The sequence below is a fragment of the Macroventuria anomochaeta genome (assembly GCF_010093625.1).
Source record: "Macroventuria anomochaeta strain CBS 525.71 unplaced genomic scaffold BU25scaffold_26, whole genome shotgun sequence".
Taxonomy (NCBI): Eukaryota; Fungi; Ascomycota; class Dothideomycetes; order Pleosporales; family Didymellaceae; genus Macroventuria; species Macroventuria anomochaeta.
Genome location: NW_022985387.1, coordinates 451,067 through 464,105, shown reverse-complemented (window position 1 = coordinate 464,105; position 13,039 = coordinate 451,067). Strand labels below are relative to the sequence as shown.

The 13,039-nt window shown below is 53.4% G+C and overlaps 6 protein-coding genes across 6 annotated transcripts; 3 read left to right on the top strand and 3 right to left on the bottom strand.

Moving 5' to 3' along the window:
• Window positions 1–301: 301 nt before the first annotated feature.
• On the top strand, window positions 302–3,211 carry BU25DRAFT_346175 (uncharacterized protein; the record flags this gene model as incomplete). Its single annotated transcript, XM_033703081.1, has 2 exons — window positions 302–739; window positions 821–3,211. The coding sequence occupies 2 exons, from the start codon at window positions 302–304 to the stop codon at window positions 3,209–3,211; spliced, it is 2,829 nt and encodes a 942-aa protein (XP_033559595.1).
• Window positions 3,212–5,342: 2,131 nt separating this feature from the next.
• Window positions 5,343–6,769, top strand: BU25DRAFT_474037 (uncharacterized protein; the record flags this gene model as incomplete). The annotated part of the gene is made up of 2 exons (XM_033710891.1): window positions 5,343–5,695; window positions 6,223–6,769. 2 exons carry the CDS (start codon window positions 5,343–5,345, stop codon window positions 6,437–6,439), a joined length of 570 nt encoding a protein of 189 aa, XP_033559594.1. The 3' UTR covers window positions 6,440–6,769.
• BU25DRAFT_121616 (uncharacterized protein) lies at window positions 6,770–8,097 on the bottom strand. The gene is made up of 2 exons (XM_033700433.1): window positions 7,388–8,097; window positions 6,770–7,339 (listed from the first exon to the last, which is right to left on the bottom strand). Exons 1-2 carry the CDS (start codon window positions 7,830–7,832, stop codon window positions 6,816–6,818), a joined length of 969 nt encoding a protein of 322 aa, XP_033559593.1. The 5' UTR covers window positions 7,833–8,097; the 3' UTR covers window positions 6,770–6,815.
• A 265-nt stretch (window positions 8,098–8,362) lies between these two features.
• Window positions 8,363–9,279, bottom strand: BU25DRAFT_423462 (uncharacterized protein; the record flags this gene model as incomplete). The annotated part of the gene is made up of 2 exons (XM_033708220.1): window positions 8,363–9,155; window positions 9,260–9,279. 2 exons carry the CDS (start codon window positions 9,277–9,279, stop codon window positions 8,363–8,365), a joined length of 813 nt encoding a protein of 270 aa, XP_033559592.1.
• A 327-nt stretch (window positions 9,280–9,606) lies between these two features.
• Window positions 9,607–10,637, top strand: BU25DRAFT_412837 (uncharacterized protein). The gene is made up of 2 exons (XM_033706887.1): window positions 9,607–9,783; window positions 9,845–10,637. The coding sequence occupies exons 1-2, from the start codon at window positions 9,696–9,698 to the stop codon at window positions 10,405–10,407; spliced, it is 651 nt and encodes a 216-aa protein (XP_033559591.1). The 5' UTR covers window positions 9,607–9,695; the 3' UTR covers window positions 10,408–10,637.
• Window positions 10,386–13,011, bottom strand: BU25DRAFT_121638 (uncharacterized protein). Its single transcript, XM_033700434.1, has 3 exons — window positions 12,696–13,011; window positions 11,824–12,644; window positions 10,386–11,776 (listed from the first exon to the last, which is right to left on the bottom strand). The coding sequence occupies exons 1-3, from the start codon at window positions 12,797–12,799 to the stop codon at window positions 10,629–10,631; spliced, it is 2,073 nt and encodes a 690-aa protein (XP_033559590.1). The 5' UTR covers window positions 12,800–13,011; the 3' UTR covers window positions 10,386–10,628.
• Window positions 13,012–13,039: the final 28 nt, after the last annotated feature.

The window sequence follows — 13,039 nt, the reverse complement described above, 5'->3', positions numbered from 1 at the left end:
TCCGGCGGTTGGGGTGTTCTGTAGCAATGTGACGTGATCGCAGCGATCTGTTGTGCGTTGGGAGCGAGCGAGATCAGCTTCGCGTGGCTTCGGCGACGGCGACGACAGTGGACTTATGCGCGCGACTGTAGGTGATTTGGTGATGCTGAAGCTTGCGGAGCCAAAAGTTCGGAGGTGCGTGCGGCCGGCGGCTTGGACCACAACTGCAGCATCCCATAGTAGCAACTTTTTCGCGACATCACCCTCATCATCCCATCCTACGCGTCATGGCTCGGTGAAGGCTGCCACCTCTTCCTCTCCCATGCCCCAAGCTCGCATCCCCAATGCTAGCCTCACCGCCAGCGCTGACGCCCTCATCCTTCCGTGGCTCGCCCCGAGAGCTTTCGCCGAGTCCCCTGTCTTAAGAAGGTGCCAACGACGCGATGGAAGGAGCACCTCAGCACAGAAAGAGCAGGCAGCAATCGCTCATGGAAAGACAGTAAGAGCTACTGATGATGGGAACTCCTGCCGTCCTTCGCACCGAAGGCCCAAGGCTTCACAACTGAGCCAACCGTCAACTTTCACCGGTGCCTCATGCAGGACGCCCACAAGAACACGTGCTTCAGCCGCGCTGGCCCTTCGATACGTCGACATTGCGTCCTTTGCGCACCAACACGCAAGAAGCTACGCCACCAGTGCCGACAGCTCCAGCCACACTACAAGCCCCGACAGTCCGCAAAACACCGGCATTGCCCACAACGTGTCCAGCCGCACCCGCTATTCGCGAAGGCGATCCTGGAAAGACGAAGTGGCCAAGCAGGTCGGGGGCCTGACCGCTGAGCAGGCGGGGCGAAAGCGACTAAACCACATTGCGGCGGCGGAAGCGCGCCTGAACCGTCATGCTGAACGACTGCAGCGAGATCGCGGACGCTACCAGAACAAGCTGCTCTACGATGGCCAGTACAGATCGCTGCGCCGCTTCGTCCTCGGTCTCAGACGATGGGATACAACGACCGAGGATGTGACGAAGTATAGCCGCCCGAACACAGACGATGAGCATTGGATACTCCACGCCTTTGCTGCGCTGGACAGGTCTGCATACGTGCGTGTAAACGCGCTCACCAAGCCCGTCACTCTCCAGCACGACTCCCGATGTCATGACTATACCCAAAGGTTGCTCGAGGGTGTCGATAGAGACGGCCCAAAGCGAATTTGGTTCAATTGGCAGTATATCGAAGAGAAGCAAAGGTTCTACGAGACCGTGCTTGTCTATATGCTGGAACATAAACCCGGATACGCGCAAGACTTCGTTACAATATTAGCCACTGACGACTCACTGCCGGACTCCAAGTTCGTCATCCTGGCAGACGCCCTCGCTCATCTGGCAAAGCTACATGTCAAAGAACATTACCCTTCGGGGCAAGGCTGGGAAGCTACTCCTGAACTCAACATCCGGAAGTTCGTTTCTACATTTCTCAACTGCACGCGATTCGTGGACACGGCAGTGTATTCACAGGATTTGCTGCACAGCTTGGTCCTCTTAGCCCACATCGCAGATCTGAAAAAGATTTATGGCGCTTTGGTGGAGTCAAAGACACGTTTCTCTGTGGGCACTACGTTGCATTATGCGAGCGCTTTCGGTGAAGCCGGCGAGTTCCGCTATGCTTTGCAGTGTTTGGAGCGCCGTCTCGCTGCGCTCAAGAAGACACAGCGCGAACTCGTAGTCGACTCGGAACGCTTTCGATGGACCTGTGCTGCTATACTACGTGGCAGCATGCGCGAGGCGAAGAACTATCACGAGACACCAAGCATTGTGGCGGCATTCGTAGAGTTCGGCGTCAAAATGGATCTCCTCCTCTATGATGTGGTCATGCACAATGCTATGGAAGCTGGCGACTTTGCCACTGCGTTCAAAGTATACAACGCTTTGGAAGGCAACGGACTGACGCCGGACAAATACACGTTCTCCATCCTCCTCCATGGCTGCACAATACAGAACGATCCTGCGATGTTCAAGGCTTTCGCTGAATTCTGTGTTGAGAAATCAAAAGAGCTGGAGGACCCTTGGTTGGCCACAGACTGTCTTTACTACGCCTACGTTCGCGAACAGAACAAGCCTGTTGCCTCGCGAGACCCAACCTTAGTTTGGCGGACCTATCTTGACCTCTTCGATCTGACGCCACTCAAGCCTTTTTCAAGATTTGGAAGCCGCTCAATGAAAGATGCCATTGACCAGGACGCGCTCAATCCAGAAACGCAGAAGCTTGTTCCTACACCCCTGTCACTCTACCTCGTGCTTCAGACCGAAATCCAAACCACCCAGACCCTAAGCGTCCAGTACCTCGAGCGCCTCTACAAGACCTTCAAACGGGCCATATCCTCCGACGGAGCCCATCCAACACTCACCTCCCTCTCTCAGACCCCAATCATCTGGAATACCTTCCTTTACGCCTTCTGCACAAGAACACAGTACGCCTCCGCCTCCGCCGTCATCAAAGACATGACCGCCCACGGTACCTTACCAAACGTCTACTCTTGGAACATGTTTATGCAATCCTTCTTCAAAACCGGTCAAGTCGCAGCCGCCGAGCGCGTCTTCGAACTCATGCGCTCGCGCAGCGTAGATCCCGATTCTTACACCTACGGCGTCATGGTGCGCGGTTACGCCAAAGCCCAGCTCGTAGATCGCATTGGCGAGACCATGCAGCATATCAGCGAGGAGGACCAACTCGACCCCGAATTGCTGCGAGCTCTTGGGCAAGTGCAGAAGCGCGCTGACCTTACGGCTGCGCTAGAGAAGAGTCGAACGGCCAAAGAGAACATGGACCTCGAAGAAGCCGAACGCAAGGCCAAGGAAGAAGAAAAGCGGTTTGAGCTGCCCAAATTTGGGAGCTTGTTCCAGAGTGCGATTCGGTTCCGGCCGGCAAACCATTGGGATAATGGGGGTGTGGAGGATGCAGATGATTTCATGGAGCCTGATGACGATTCTGCAACGCCAGACTCCAAGACCCAGTTTGAGGTGCAGGGCAAGATTACTGTTACAACGAGCAGTCCTGTGTCGGACCCCCATCAGGCTCTTGGCGCGGACGAGATGGATCCGCAGTTCCAAGGCTTCCTTGGTGACAAGTCCTCCATTGCCGCAAACGATGCCGCGCCCAAGTCTAGTACGACGATCAAGACTTCGAGGCGAGACAGCGATATTCAGACCAACATCAGCGGCGAAGAAAAGTGAGCGTTCAGACGGAGAAGGCTTGCTTGACAACGACTGGTGTATATCCCTGTACAATAATCCGCATAATGTATGTACATACCACTTGAAATTTCTGAGCGGACCTGGTGAGTTTTCCAGTGTTGAACTCAAACAAGCCGCAGGTATTACGCCTGGTGGTACCCTTTCCGTCAATGTCTTCAAGTTCAGCTTCGCGATCATACCCTTCCAGCACCCAAGAACTTTAAGTCCTCGTAAGGTACCGAATGGTTTGAACAAGCCACATCGCCCGATCTCTAGTCGACATGCTTTGCGATCAAGAGTGGTGCGTCGCACAGCGTGTACGATATTGTTGTTTTGGCCATGCACGTGAATGTAACACGTGACCTCGGGAGGTGCCAAGCTGGGTGCAGCCTCGTCGAGGTTGCCTAATCCCACCCCAACAGACCTGCTCCGCATCCGCTCCGCATCTGCTGCCAATCTTGCAGTTGGAAACAGAATTTTGAAAACTTCGTGTACAGGCAGAATGAGTTTAGAAGATGAGGAAGACGTAGACGTTAACTATCCAGTACGGGGTAGTCCTGAACGGTCGCAGCGCTCTTACAATCGCGCAAGACCCCCAAAGTTCCGAAGATGGAGCTGAGACAGGCCATAAAGGAGCGAGAAGGCATGGGAGATTATGGATTAACCACCCATGGGCAGCAAATGTACTCGCTGTCAAGAGACGACTCGAGGTCGTGCAAATCAGCACCAGCCATCACATCGATCTGGCAACGCACAACTCTTATGGCAAGATCAAGGCGGGGAAGTTGCATGTGAAAGCTCCCTTGGTTCGTGCGTACTTGGAGAGCGACTGTTCTGGGGACGTATATTTCGCATGAACCAGCTTTTCGAGGAAAACGGCACCAGCACGATGATTTTCGACGTCGCAACGGATCGTCGGCATATCCGAGCGGTGTGATGCATCGCACTGTTCGCAGATACGACGATTTGGTCAAGTCGGGGAATTGCGCTTGTGCCTGTAGATGGGAGGAGTGACTTGTTCAGACGCATTGGATTTGCTTTTAATCTGGACATGGAAGTGTTTGCAGCCGCTACCGTCCAAGATATTGTCATCGTATGATCATGAGTGGGCATTGCATCTTTTTTACAACTCTTTAGACATGAAACATCCGACGTGCCTATACAGTCTTGTCAAATCTCAAACGCATGGGGAAGAGCAGAAGTCACACGATAGCGCGCTACTTTCGCGACCCAAATGACGTGTGATAGCCCCGCGCTGTACCAGTGAAAAACACTGGGAGACCAGACCCTTTGCTCGCCATGAACATACTCGCACACACATATAGCTAACGAATCTATCCACTTGCGAAGAAGTCGTCTTTCCCCGACGCAGAAAACATGCCCAAAATCACCAGAGTAAGAGGAGCAGTCCTCCCAAGAAATCTACCGCCATTGTAAGTCGTGCGTCCGTTTCAAATCCCCGTGCTCAAGATTGCTCATCAACGACAATCAATGCAAGCCCGAAATTTTGGTGCGCGTGGAGAACAGGACGTTCAGGATGCCCGTCCAACAGCTCGCCTTCAGCTCAGGCTAATTGCGCAACGCCGTAGCCTCCACACCACTAGACGAGATTCTGGAACTCTGGAAAGATGTCGATGAGCAGACGTGGAGAAGTTTCCTTCACTGGACTTTGTACAGACTGTTCCCACTGCAGGGACCAGATCATCTGAAAGGCATGCCCACCGACGATGATGCCGTGGATAGAGCTCTTTGGCTGATACCCATGTATCTCCTCGGCTCCAAATCGGAGCTCCGCAGTCTTATAAAAGATGCTCTGCGTGAGCTGGCCGACGTCGTAACTCAGTGAGATATATTGGGAGGTATAGCATGGGAAGAAGATGCTGTTTAGGAGGTGTTTACGCTATTGGACGAGGATGATCTACTCTTTGGACTATGCGTGGACTTCATTTGCTATGAGGCAGATGGACGCTTTTGGGAAGACGACCGTACTAAGAACTGGCCACCTGCGCTACTATCTACTATTTTGCCCATATACGCCTCATGGGTGGGTTTGCGCAAGTACATTCCGAGTATAGAGTCCTAACCCCAACAACTATCAGGTGGATTGAAGCACTAGAGTAGCCGTATCTCCATGCCTGGTCCCCTGACTCAAAGCTTACTCATGAATGAAAACAAGCGTATGGTATCTACAGAGAGATGGCGAAACCTACCCGCTAGCGTGTTGCCCTTGCAAATTGCTCCTGTAAAGCGACCAATCGAAATTGATACAGTGACGCACGTTGACCTCGCGCAGTACCATGGTACTGACGCTGTCGAGGACTACAACAACAATTCCTGGGCGGTCGCGTGCGTTCTTCTGCTCACAGCGTTAACACCTTCAGTCTCACCCTTGCGACTCCAACGCTCTTCCATAAAGCTCTGGCGCTCGCTAAAGATGCCCAAATCCGCCACAGCAAAAGGTGTCATCAGTCGAGTGTATCTATAGTAAGTATGACGGTCAGGGTTGAGGCGTCCAGGTGCCCTCATAGTTGACAGCAAATCCCCATCAGGGCACGCAACTATCTTCGTCAAAGACAGGCCAAATGTCGTGCCTGCCTGCGTTCTCGCTCCGTGGTCTGAATATTTCCGTGAGACATTGAGTCACAAGCAAGTCGTATATCTCCCACCCAAGGTGACCCAACACACATGGGGCCATTGCCTCTATTGGATACACTTTCATTGCTTTTCGCCCTGTAACGGCAGGCTTCCTAAAGGCTTCCCTCACGACGGAAATGCTCTAGAGCAAACTACATGGCTGATGGCGATGTACATTTCTGCTATAGATTATGACATTCCGCTTCCTAGAAGAAATGCTTTCCATATGATTCTGGATCACGCAACCAACAGCCAGGTTCTGGACTTGTGGAGGCGGATTTATTGCGACGTGGGCCGCTGTGGTATACTGATAGCTACGGTAAACGATAATGTAGGACTATCGGGTCGATGGAAGACTGCGCTAAATTGCCATCTAGCTGGGAGATGACGAATATATACCTGACCTCAAGCCAGTGGCCTGTCACACACGAGATTAGTCTGTCGGACGTACAGTCAGATCTTGTACAGACCAACCAATACCGCAACAGAATTAAACAGATCACTGGTCTGTACGACGAAGTGCTAGAAGATGACCCGCCACGTCGTCTGCTGGTTGATACAATCTGCCGTGATGCAGACGAACCATTATGGTAAATTGATTGTACGGCAAATTGGCCACCACCATTGCGATGTGCAATCCTCCGAATGTATGCACTTATCAACAGAGATTATCGCAATTAATCTGGAGGATTACACATGTGAGTAGCGGAACATTGGACCTAAGCACACGGCAGGTGGGAAATCTTGAGGCATCGCCAATAACTGCATTATGTAAGAATATATCTACATCTGGACTTCAGAGATATGCATGTATAATACCCAGGGGCTACAAGAAGCCTTCATTTCGTCGAAACCAACGCCGCGCTTGCTCAAATTGATGCAATAATAATGAGATCTAACACGCTCTATCGCATTACCATTTTGGAGCGTTCATGAAAAACAAAGACTCGAAGAGTTCCTCGCGAGGCGACTAGCGACGCTTCCAGAACTTGACACCGCGTGCAGGGTGGGCGTCCTTAGGCTCAACAACAGGGTCAGCCGCGCCATCAATGACGCCCCTCTGAACATCCATAGAATACGCCTTCTCATTACCCCTCTTGCGTCCAGTCTTAACATCTCGTCGACTAGCGCAGCAGCAGCACAGTCCCATCTGCACCAGCCACGCAAAGATAGTCATCGCACTCGCAACCCACATAAACGCAAACATAGTCGTGCCGATCTTAGCGCCGATGTTCAACTCTGCCACACCACCGATAGTATTGCGGAAGATGATGAACATGACGGTTGCCAGTACGGACGCGACGGTAACGAAGAGCGCGTTGAGGAAGGCGAGGATGGCAACGGGGAGGGCGAGCCAGCGCGTGAAGACAGAGATGGGCATTACGAAGATGAGGACGAAGGAGAGAACGGTGCCGGTGAGAAAGAGGCCGAACATCCAGTTTGATACGAGCCTAATAAGGTCGAGGATGTCGTTGATGTCGGCGGGTAGGTTGACTGTGGCACGTTAGATGTGAGGTAGTAGAAGGAGTTCAGGATACTTACTCGACGCTCCGGCAAGCAGCTCGTTACGCAGAATCTCGACGGGGTTGAACCAGTACAGTGTATCAGGCGGAGAGCAGTAGGTGACGCCCTCGCCCTTATAGCCCTCGCAGAAGTTCCATAGACCGACCTGGTAGAAATCGTGCAGACCCAGCGTTTGCGCAATGGTGTTGATCAGGGCGAAGTTGGGCACCGACGACGGAACAACATTGCTGAGATCGAGGCGGATGAAGTACCAGTCCCTAAGTAGGTGCTTGTTGTATGTGCCGCTGATCTGCAGAAGAATGAGGAAGATGATAGCGACAAATAGGAAAAAGGATGTAATCAGGGCCCAGGTCTTGCGTGTCCGCGTTGCTCGCTTGAGCTGCGGCTTTGTGAGTTCAGGGTGGCCTTGCTCCACTGTTGTGGCAGCCGAGTTCTCAGACCGGCGGCGACTGAAGAGACCCATGTTGTTCAGGACTCAGCGACGAATGTGCAGTAACGTTGATTGCGGTGAATGTGGAAAGCAAAGACTGTTGTTGTGAAACGAAACTGTTGTCGTGAATCGTGAATCCTGAATCCGGGGGCTCCCAACCTCATACACGCGGTCATTGGGGCGGTCTCAATTTTTATGGAGATGCACTTAGGCCAGCAAGCTATGACGTGGGTGCCCCTAAGGAAGGCGCTGCGCAACGCCGACACGCAAGCCGCCGGGTGGTCGTAGCGATCTCCTAGGACCGAAGCTGCACCAGCAATTGGTTGACAAGTGCACCGGCGTGCTCAGGGAACACGCTTGTCGACCGTTGAGAGAGGTTCCAGACTGACGCGTAAAGTTGAGGCTGTACAAGTGTGCCGACTATGCGTGTTGACAATAGCAACTCTGCGTGTCAGCAATACCAGATTGTCATCTACTGACACGGCGACGACGTGTGATCGCATTGTGGGATCTTCACAAGGAAAAGCAATGGGGTTGCGGATGATCGACGCCGACGATGTTCTTCAGGACTGCAAAGCGGAAAAACTGCAAGCGAGATCATAAGGCTGATGAGGCTTGCCGGATCCTGGCGGGTATGCATCGTGAAAAGCCACAAGCCACAGATGTCGGCTCGAACCGAGAACGAGAACAAACGAGATGAACAGCAGTTCTTGGATTGTGTACCCGGGCAGCATTTCGATATTCACTGATTGTTTTAGGAGGTACAACCTCAGAACAACGCCGTATAATTTGGCGGACTCGATAGACCCCCTGGCATGTTGAATGGACTGGATGTCACGAAGAACGTCCACCAATTCTCCTCTACCAAGCTCCGCCAAACCCTCCAGATCAAACATCTCGCCAATCGGCATGCCCCAGCCTGCCAACAGGCACTCGTGTAGCACAGGCTCTGGCTTCGGAGGAAACACTTCCCACGCGACAGAGTCGCCTGCCACAGCCGTGAAGCCCTCATCCCATACCCAGCGCAGTACATCCTGCGTAGCCTCAACGCCTGCATGTTGCATCTCCGCTGGGTTCTCTGCGTAGCTTTTCTTGGCTTCGGCTGTCACAGTGGTATCCCATTCTTTCGTGAAGCCGGTCCTGAGGAACAATATATCGCCCTTCCAAAAAGTTATCTCACACTTCTCAGCAATGTCCAGGATAACCTTAAGCTTGATCTCATGGTTCGCAAGCGTGGAGTACTTCACACTAAATCCATTGGCCGGTTCGGATCTCGTTGGCGGCTGCTTTGGCAACAACTGAGGGCGTGAGGCCTGCAAGTCTTGCAAGTCCTTCTTCGTGACTGCCCGGCGTTGTCTGGAAGCTTATCGTAGGGCGTATCGTAGATGGCGGGGTATGGGGAGGTCATGTTGATGGAACGACCAGAACTCGAGGTCAACGCGCTACCGAATTATACATACTGCTTTGTTGAATACTCCATATGAGACAGCGACTTCAATGGAACTGTGCGAAGGAATTAGCTTGTGGTAGCATCTCGCTCGCCTACATGTCGATTTATCAGTCAGTCCGCCAAATGGACCCTTAGAGTTACATATTCGAACGCTGGAACCTCCTCGTTGACCAGAAGAGCTCGAGACTGAATCCTTCCAGAAGAAATAGAACAGTGAGACCGAGTTCAAAGAGACCACAAGCCACGTTGGACAAGAGGCGCTAAATTCAGGGTCCACGCGGGCTCCCGCCAAACATCGTCATCGCATGTGAACACTTTCCAACGCTCACAAACATTGCTGCCTGCGGACAACACCACCCGCACACACACACATCTTGCCCTGAATTTACCAGGAAACTATACAACATCAGGGACTCGAGATCGATACCAGACTTCTCGCGTCCATCATGGCAACGACACGCCTCCGCAAAACATTCCACTATCCAGACTCTTCAGACGACGAAGACACGGTAGAAGCCGGTCTAGACGCGCAAGGTACCTCCAACCTTCCAACGCCCCCTGCACATCCTCGGCATCCCTCTAACAACTCCTACAGACCAGGAAACGCTCCTCTCCACCCTTCAAACACGCGATACGTCCTCCACCCGCATCTACACGCTCCTCCTACTCATCTTCCCCGCCTCCATCACGCTACTCACACTGCCGGGACTCTTCAGCATATCGACGTTCTTGCCGAGTTTGCTTGCACTAGCGAGTCTCGCTGCGAGCGCATACACACTATATTTCCTGCCCCTCCCACCACGCAGCGCAGGCATAATCGTTGACGGACAAATAGCTTCTGCAGGAAAGGGCAAGGGGAGAGCAATAGGCGGGTATGGATTGAATACTAGCACGTCGAGTGCGCGGCAGGGGGAGAGGAAGGACGTGCCGTGGCTGTCGGACGAGGTTCAGGAGTTGCTGGCGCAGTACATTGTCCCGGCTAATGGGGTTGTATGCGGACTACTGGTGCTGTTGGAGTTGATCCAGGGCAGGGAGTGGAGAGAAGGTATGATGATCGGGGGAGGGTATTTGCCTGGGCTGGTGTTGACTGTTGTGCTGTGGGCGAGGAGGGAGTTGAGAGTAGTGGACATGAGTGAGCTGCAGCAGCTACGGTCATGATTAAACCATGAACTCAGTTGCAATCATTTTGATCTCATCTGAAGTGGCATGTCTGTAAAGTGAACGGTACATTGCATAAGAAAGATGACCTTGAAAGAGGTCTAGGTATCGTGCGAAACGCCATCAGCCCTTGCGGACATCTTTGCACCCAAATTTCATCGCCGTCAGCTCTCTCCAGGAGCGAAGTGCGTGCGGACGATTCTATCGTCGTTGATGCTCTCCTAAAGCATCATACTCTTCCTTCGACTAGCTATCCTCTCCGCTCTCAGTGTGCACGTTGCACTCGCCTTCTCTGCATCACCTACTGCCGCGTTATCACTTTTTGCACTAGTGGATGTTGGCACCGATGCCTTCTTCGCATTCAAACGTGCGGCAGAAGTGCTCCTCGCCAGACTGGTCGTGCTGGTACTCTTGATCGTTCCGCTTCCTGTACGCTTGTGTAGCGACGGGAGAGAGCCTTCTGGCTTCGCAGACTCGCTGGTAACCAGGGCTGGTACAGATGAGTGTCGCCGAGCGCTGCGCACTACTTTCGCAAGATCGGTGCGTGGACGTGCAGAATCGACAGGTGAGGACCCGTTGAAGTCGAAAATGGCGAGGTTGTCCTCCTCGACTGCCTCTTCCTTTACGGCAGGCTTGCTGGACTCGACTGGCTCAGACGCTGGCTCGTCTGCAGTCTTAGCTACAAAGTTCGCGGACACCCTTCTGTTTGCGGTACTCGTTTGGTCGATCAATGCGGATATGGCTCGCGAAGTCATCGACTGACTCATCGGTGCTGGGTCTGGCGGCGATGCATTCTCTCGTCTATCAAGCTTCTGGCGCGATGGACTTCCCACCTCCGCCTCCTCTTCTTCAGCCTCTCGCTTGATCGCTACCCTGCCTGTTGTGAGAGGTGCCAACTTGACTTCCACGCTCGTCCTCCTGTCTGTTTGGGGTACAATGGCGTCGGCCATCTTGCCATCACGACGCATTTTGACTGCCAAACTAGGTTCCTTGTAGCTGACTTGTGGACGTGCTCTTCGCGATGGTCGTCCAGCCTGTCCTGTCTGGTTCCCTGAGCTCACGTCGCCTGGCGGAGGGGTGTCCTTGTTGTCTGGCCGCGATGTCGAGGGCTCCGTGGAGGGCGGGGAGAAGACAGTGTCTGCTGCAGGCGTCTTTGGTGGCAGAAGGTCGAGATTGATCTCAGCAACGGGGACCGGCTCGGGTGCTACAAGCATGGGAAGCTCAGGCGGGGTGATGGTTCGAGTGATTGGGAGACGCTGGCGGCTACGAGGGTTCACGCTGGGTAACTTCTTCTTCTGTGGCTTCTCCTGCTCTTTCACGGACGACCGCTGCTTTTTTGGCGACAGCACTGGGTCGGTGTTGACAGGTTCTGCAAGTGTTAGTCTCAATCTGTATCAATAAGGAGGCCGAGCTTACTGCTACTGAGGACTGGCCGCGCTGGTGATACAGCTCTAGGCTCCTCAGGAACTTCCTCTGTCTCTGCTTCTTGGACATTCCTGCGATTGAAGTTGAACTGCTCGTCCTGTGTCTCTGGTCGATCCTCGTCTTCCTGTACACTGAACTTTCTCTTAGCGCCAGTGCGCATAGGCTTGGCTGCTTTCTCTTTGGCCTCTTCCGACGATTCGAATACGGAGATGCGGCGGATGTTGAGTTTGGGCCCGCTCTCCCTTCGCTTCTTCCGTGTCTCTAGGTTCATTGGTAGCGCAGGCTCGTCTTCTGCAGGCACGTCCTCCATGTGCTCATCCGGTTCAGGGTTGGGATCGAACGCAATGGGCTCTTCGACTTCGAAGCTTGATGTGGGCGGTGGGCCAATATCGGGCGATTGACTCTCAGGGTCTTCCAGCACGTTACGGATCTCCTCTGCGTTCATGGTGCGCCGTGGATGGTCCTTGTCCTCGTCAATGGTGGGCATCATCCGTTCCTCCACTTCCTGTATGCATAGCCCGCTTCTGAAGTTTCTCTCCTGTGGACGATGTCTGGCCAGCTGCTGGCTTTTGCGCCGTCTCTCAGTCTGCTTAGGCTGTCCCAGCGAAGCTACCAAGCTTCCGAGTTCCTGCATCTTGGCTTCCAGTTGTGACCTGACGGCATCGATGTTCTCGAACGAAAGACTGCTGGACTGCTTATCGACGGTATGTTGGAGGTGCATTGCGCGTTCGCGAAGGGCAAGGTTTTCGGCGAGAAGGCGTGAGCAGTCGCTTTCGAGGGTGCGAATGCGCATGGACTGCTGCGAGTTGGTTCTGTCTCGAGATCAGCTTGCTTTCTGACCAACGTCTTGCGCTGAAACGTACTTTGCCAGCTCGCGGTTCTGTCGCAGAAAGCGACGCTTGACAACCTCAATGTTGTCGGCCGACGGCTGAGGAGCAGCCACCGGCGGCTCGTTCAGGCGCGCCATGAGCGCTGAATAGGTATGTGGAAGCTGATGATAGTGTGGGAGACGTGTGCGGTGGCGGCGCTGCGACGATCTAGGACGTGTGTCGTTCGTTGTTTCCGTCTGGTCTTCGTCATAGTCGAAAAGCTGCGGGCGTTGTTTACCTAGCAACGGCAAGCTAGCCGCTTGTGTTGACAGCTCCACTTTTGCGACCCATTCACGACAACACGTGAATCAAGTGGGGTTAACGCGTTCCTTTCTACT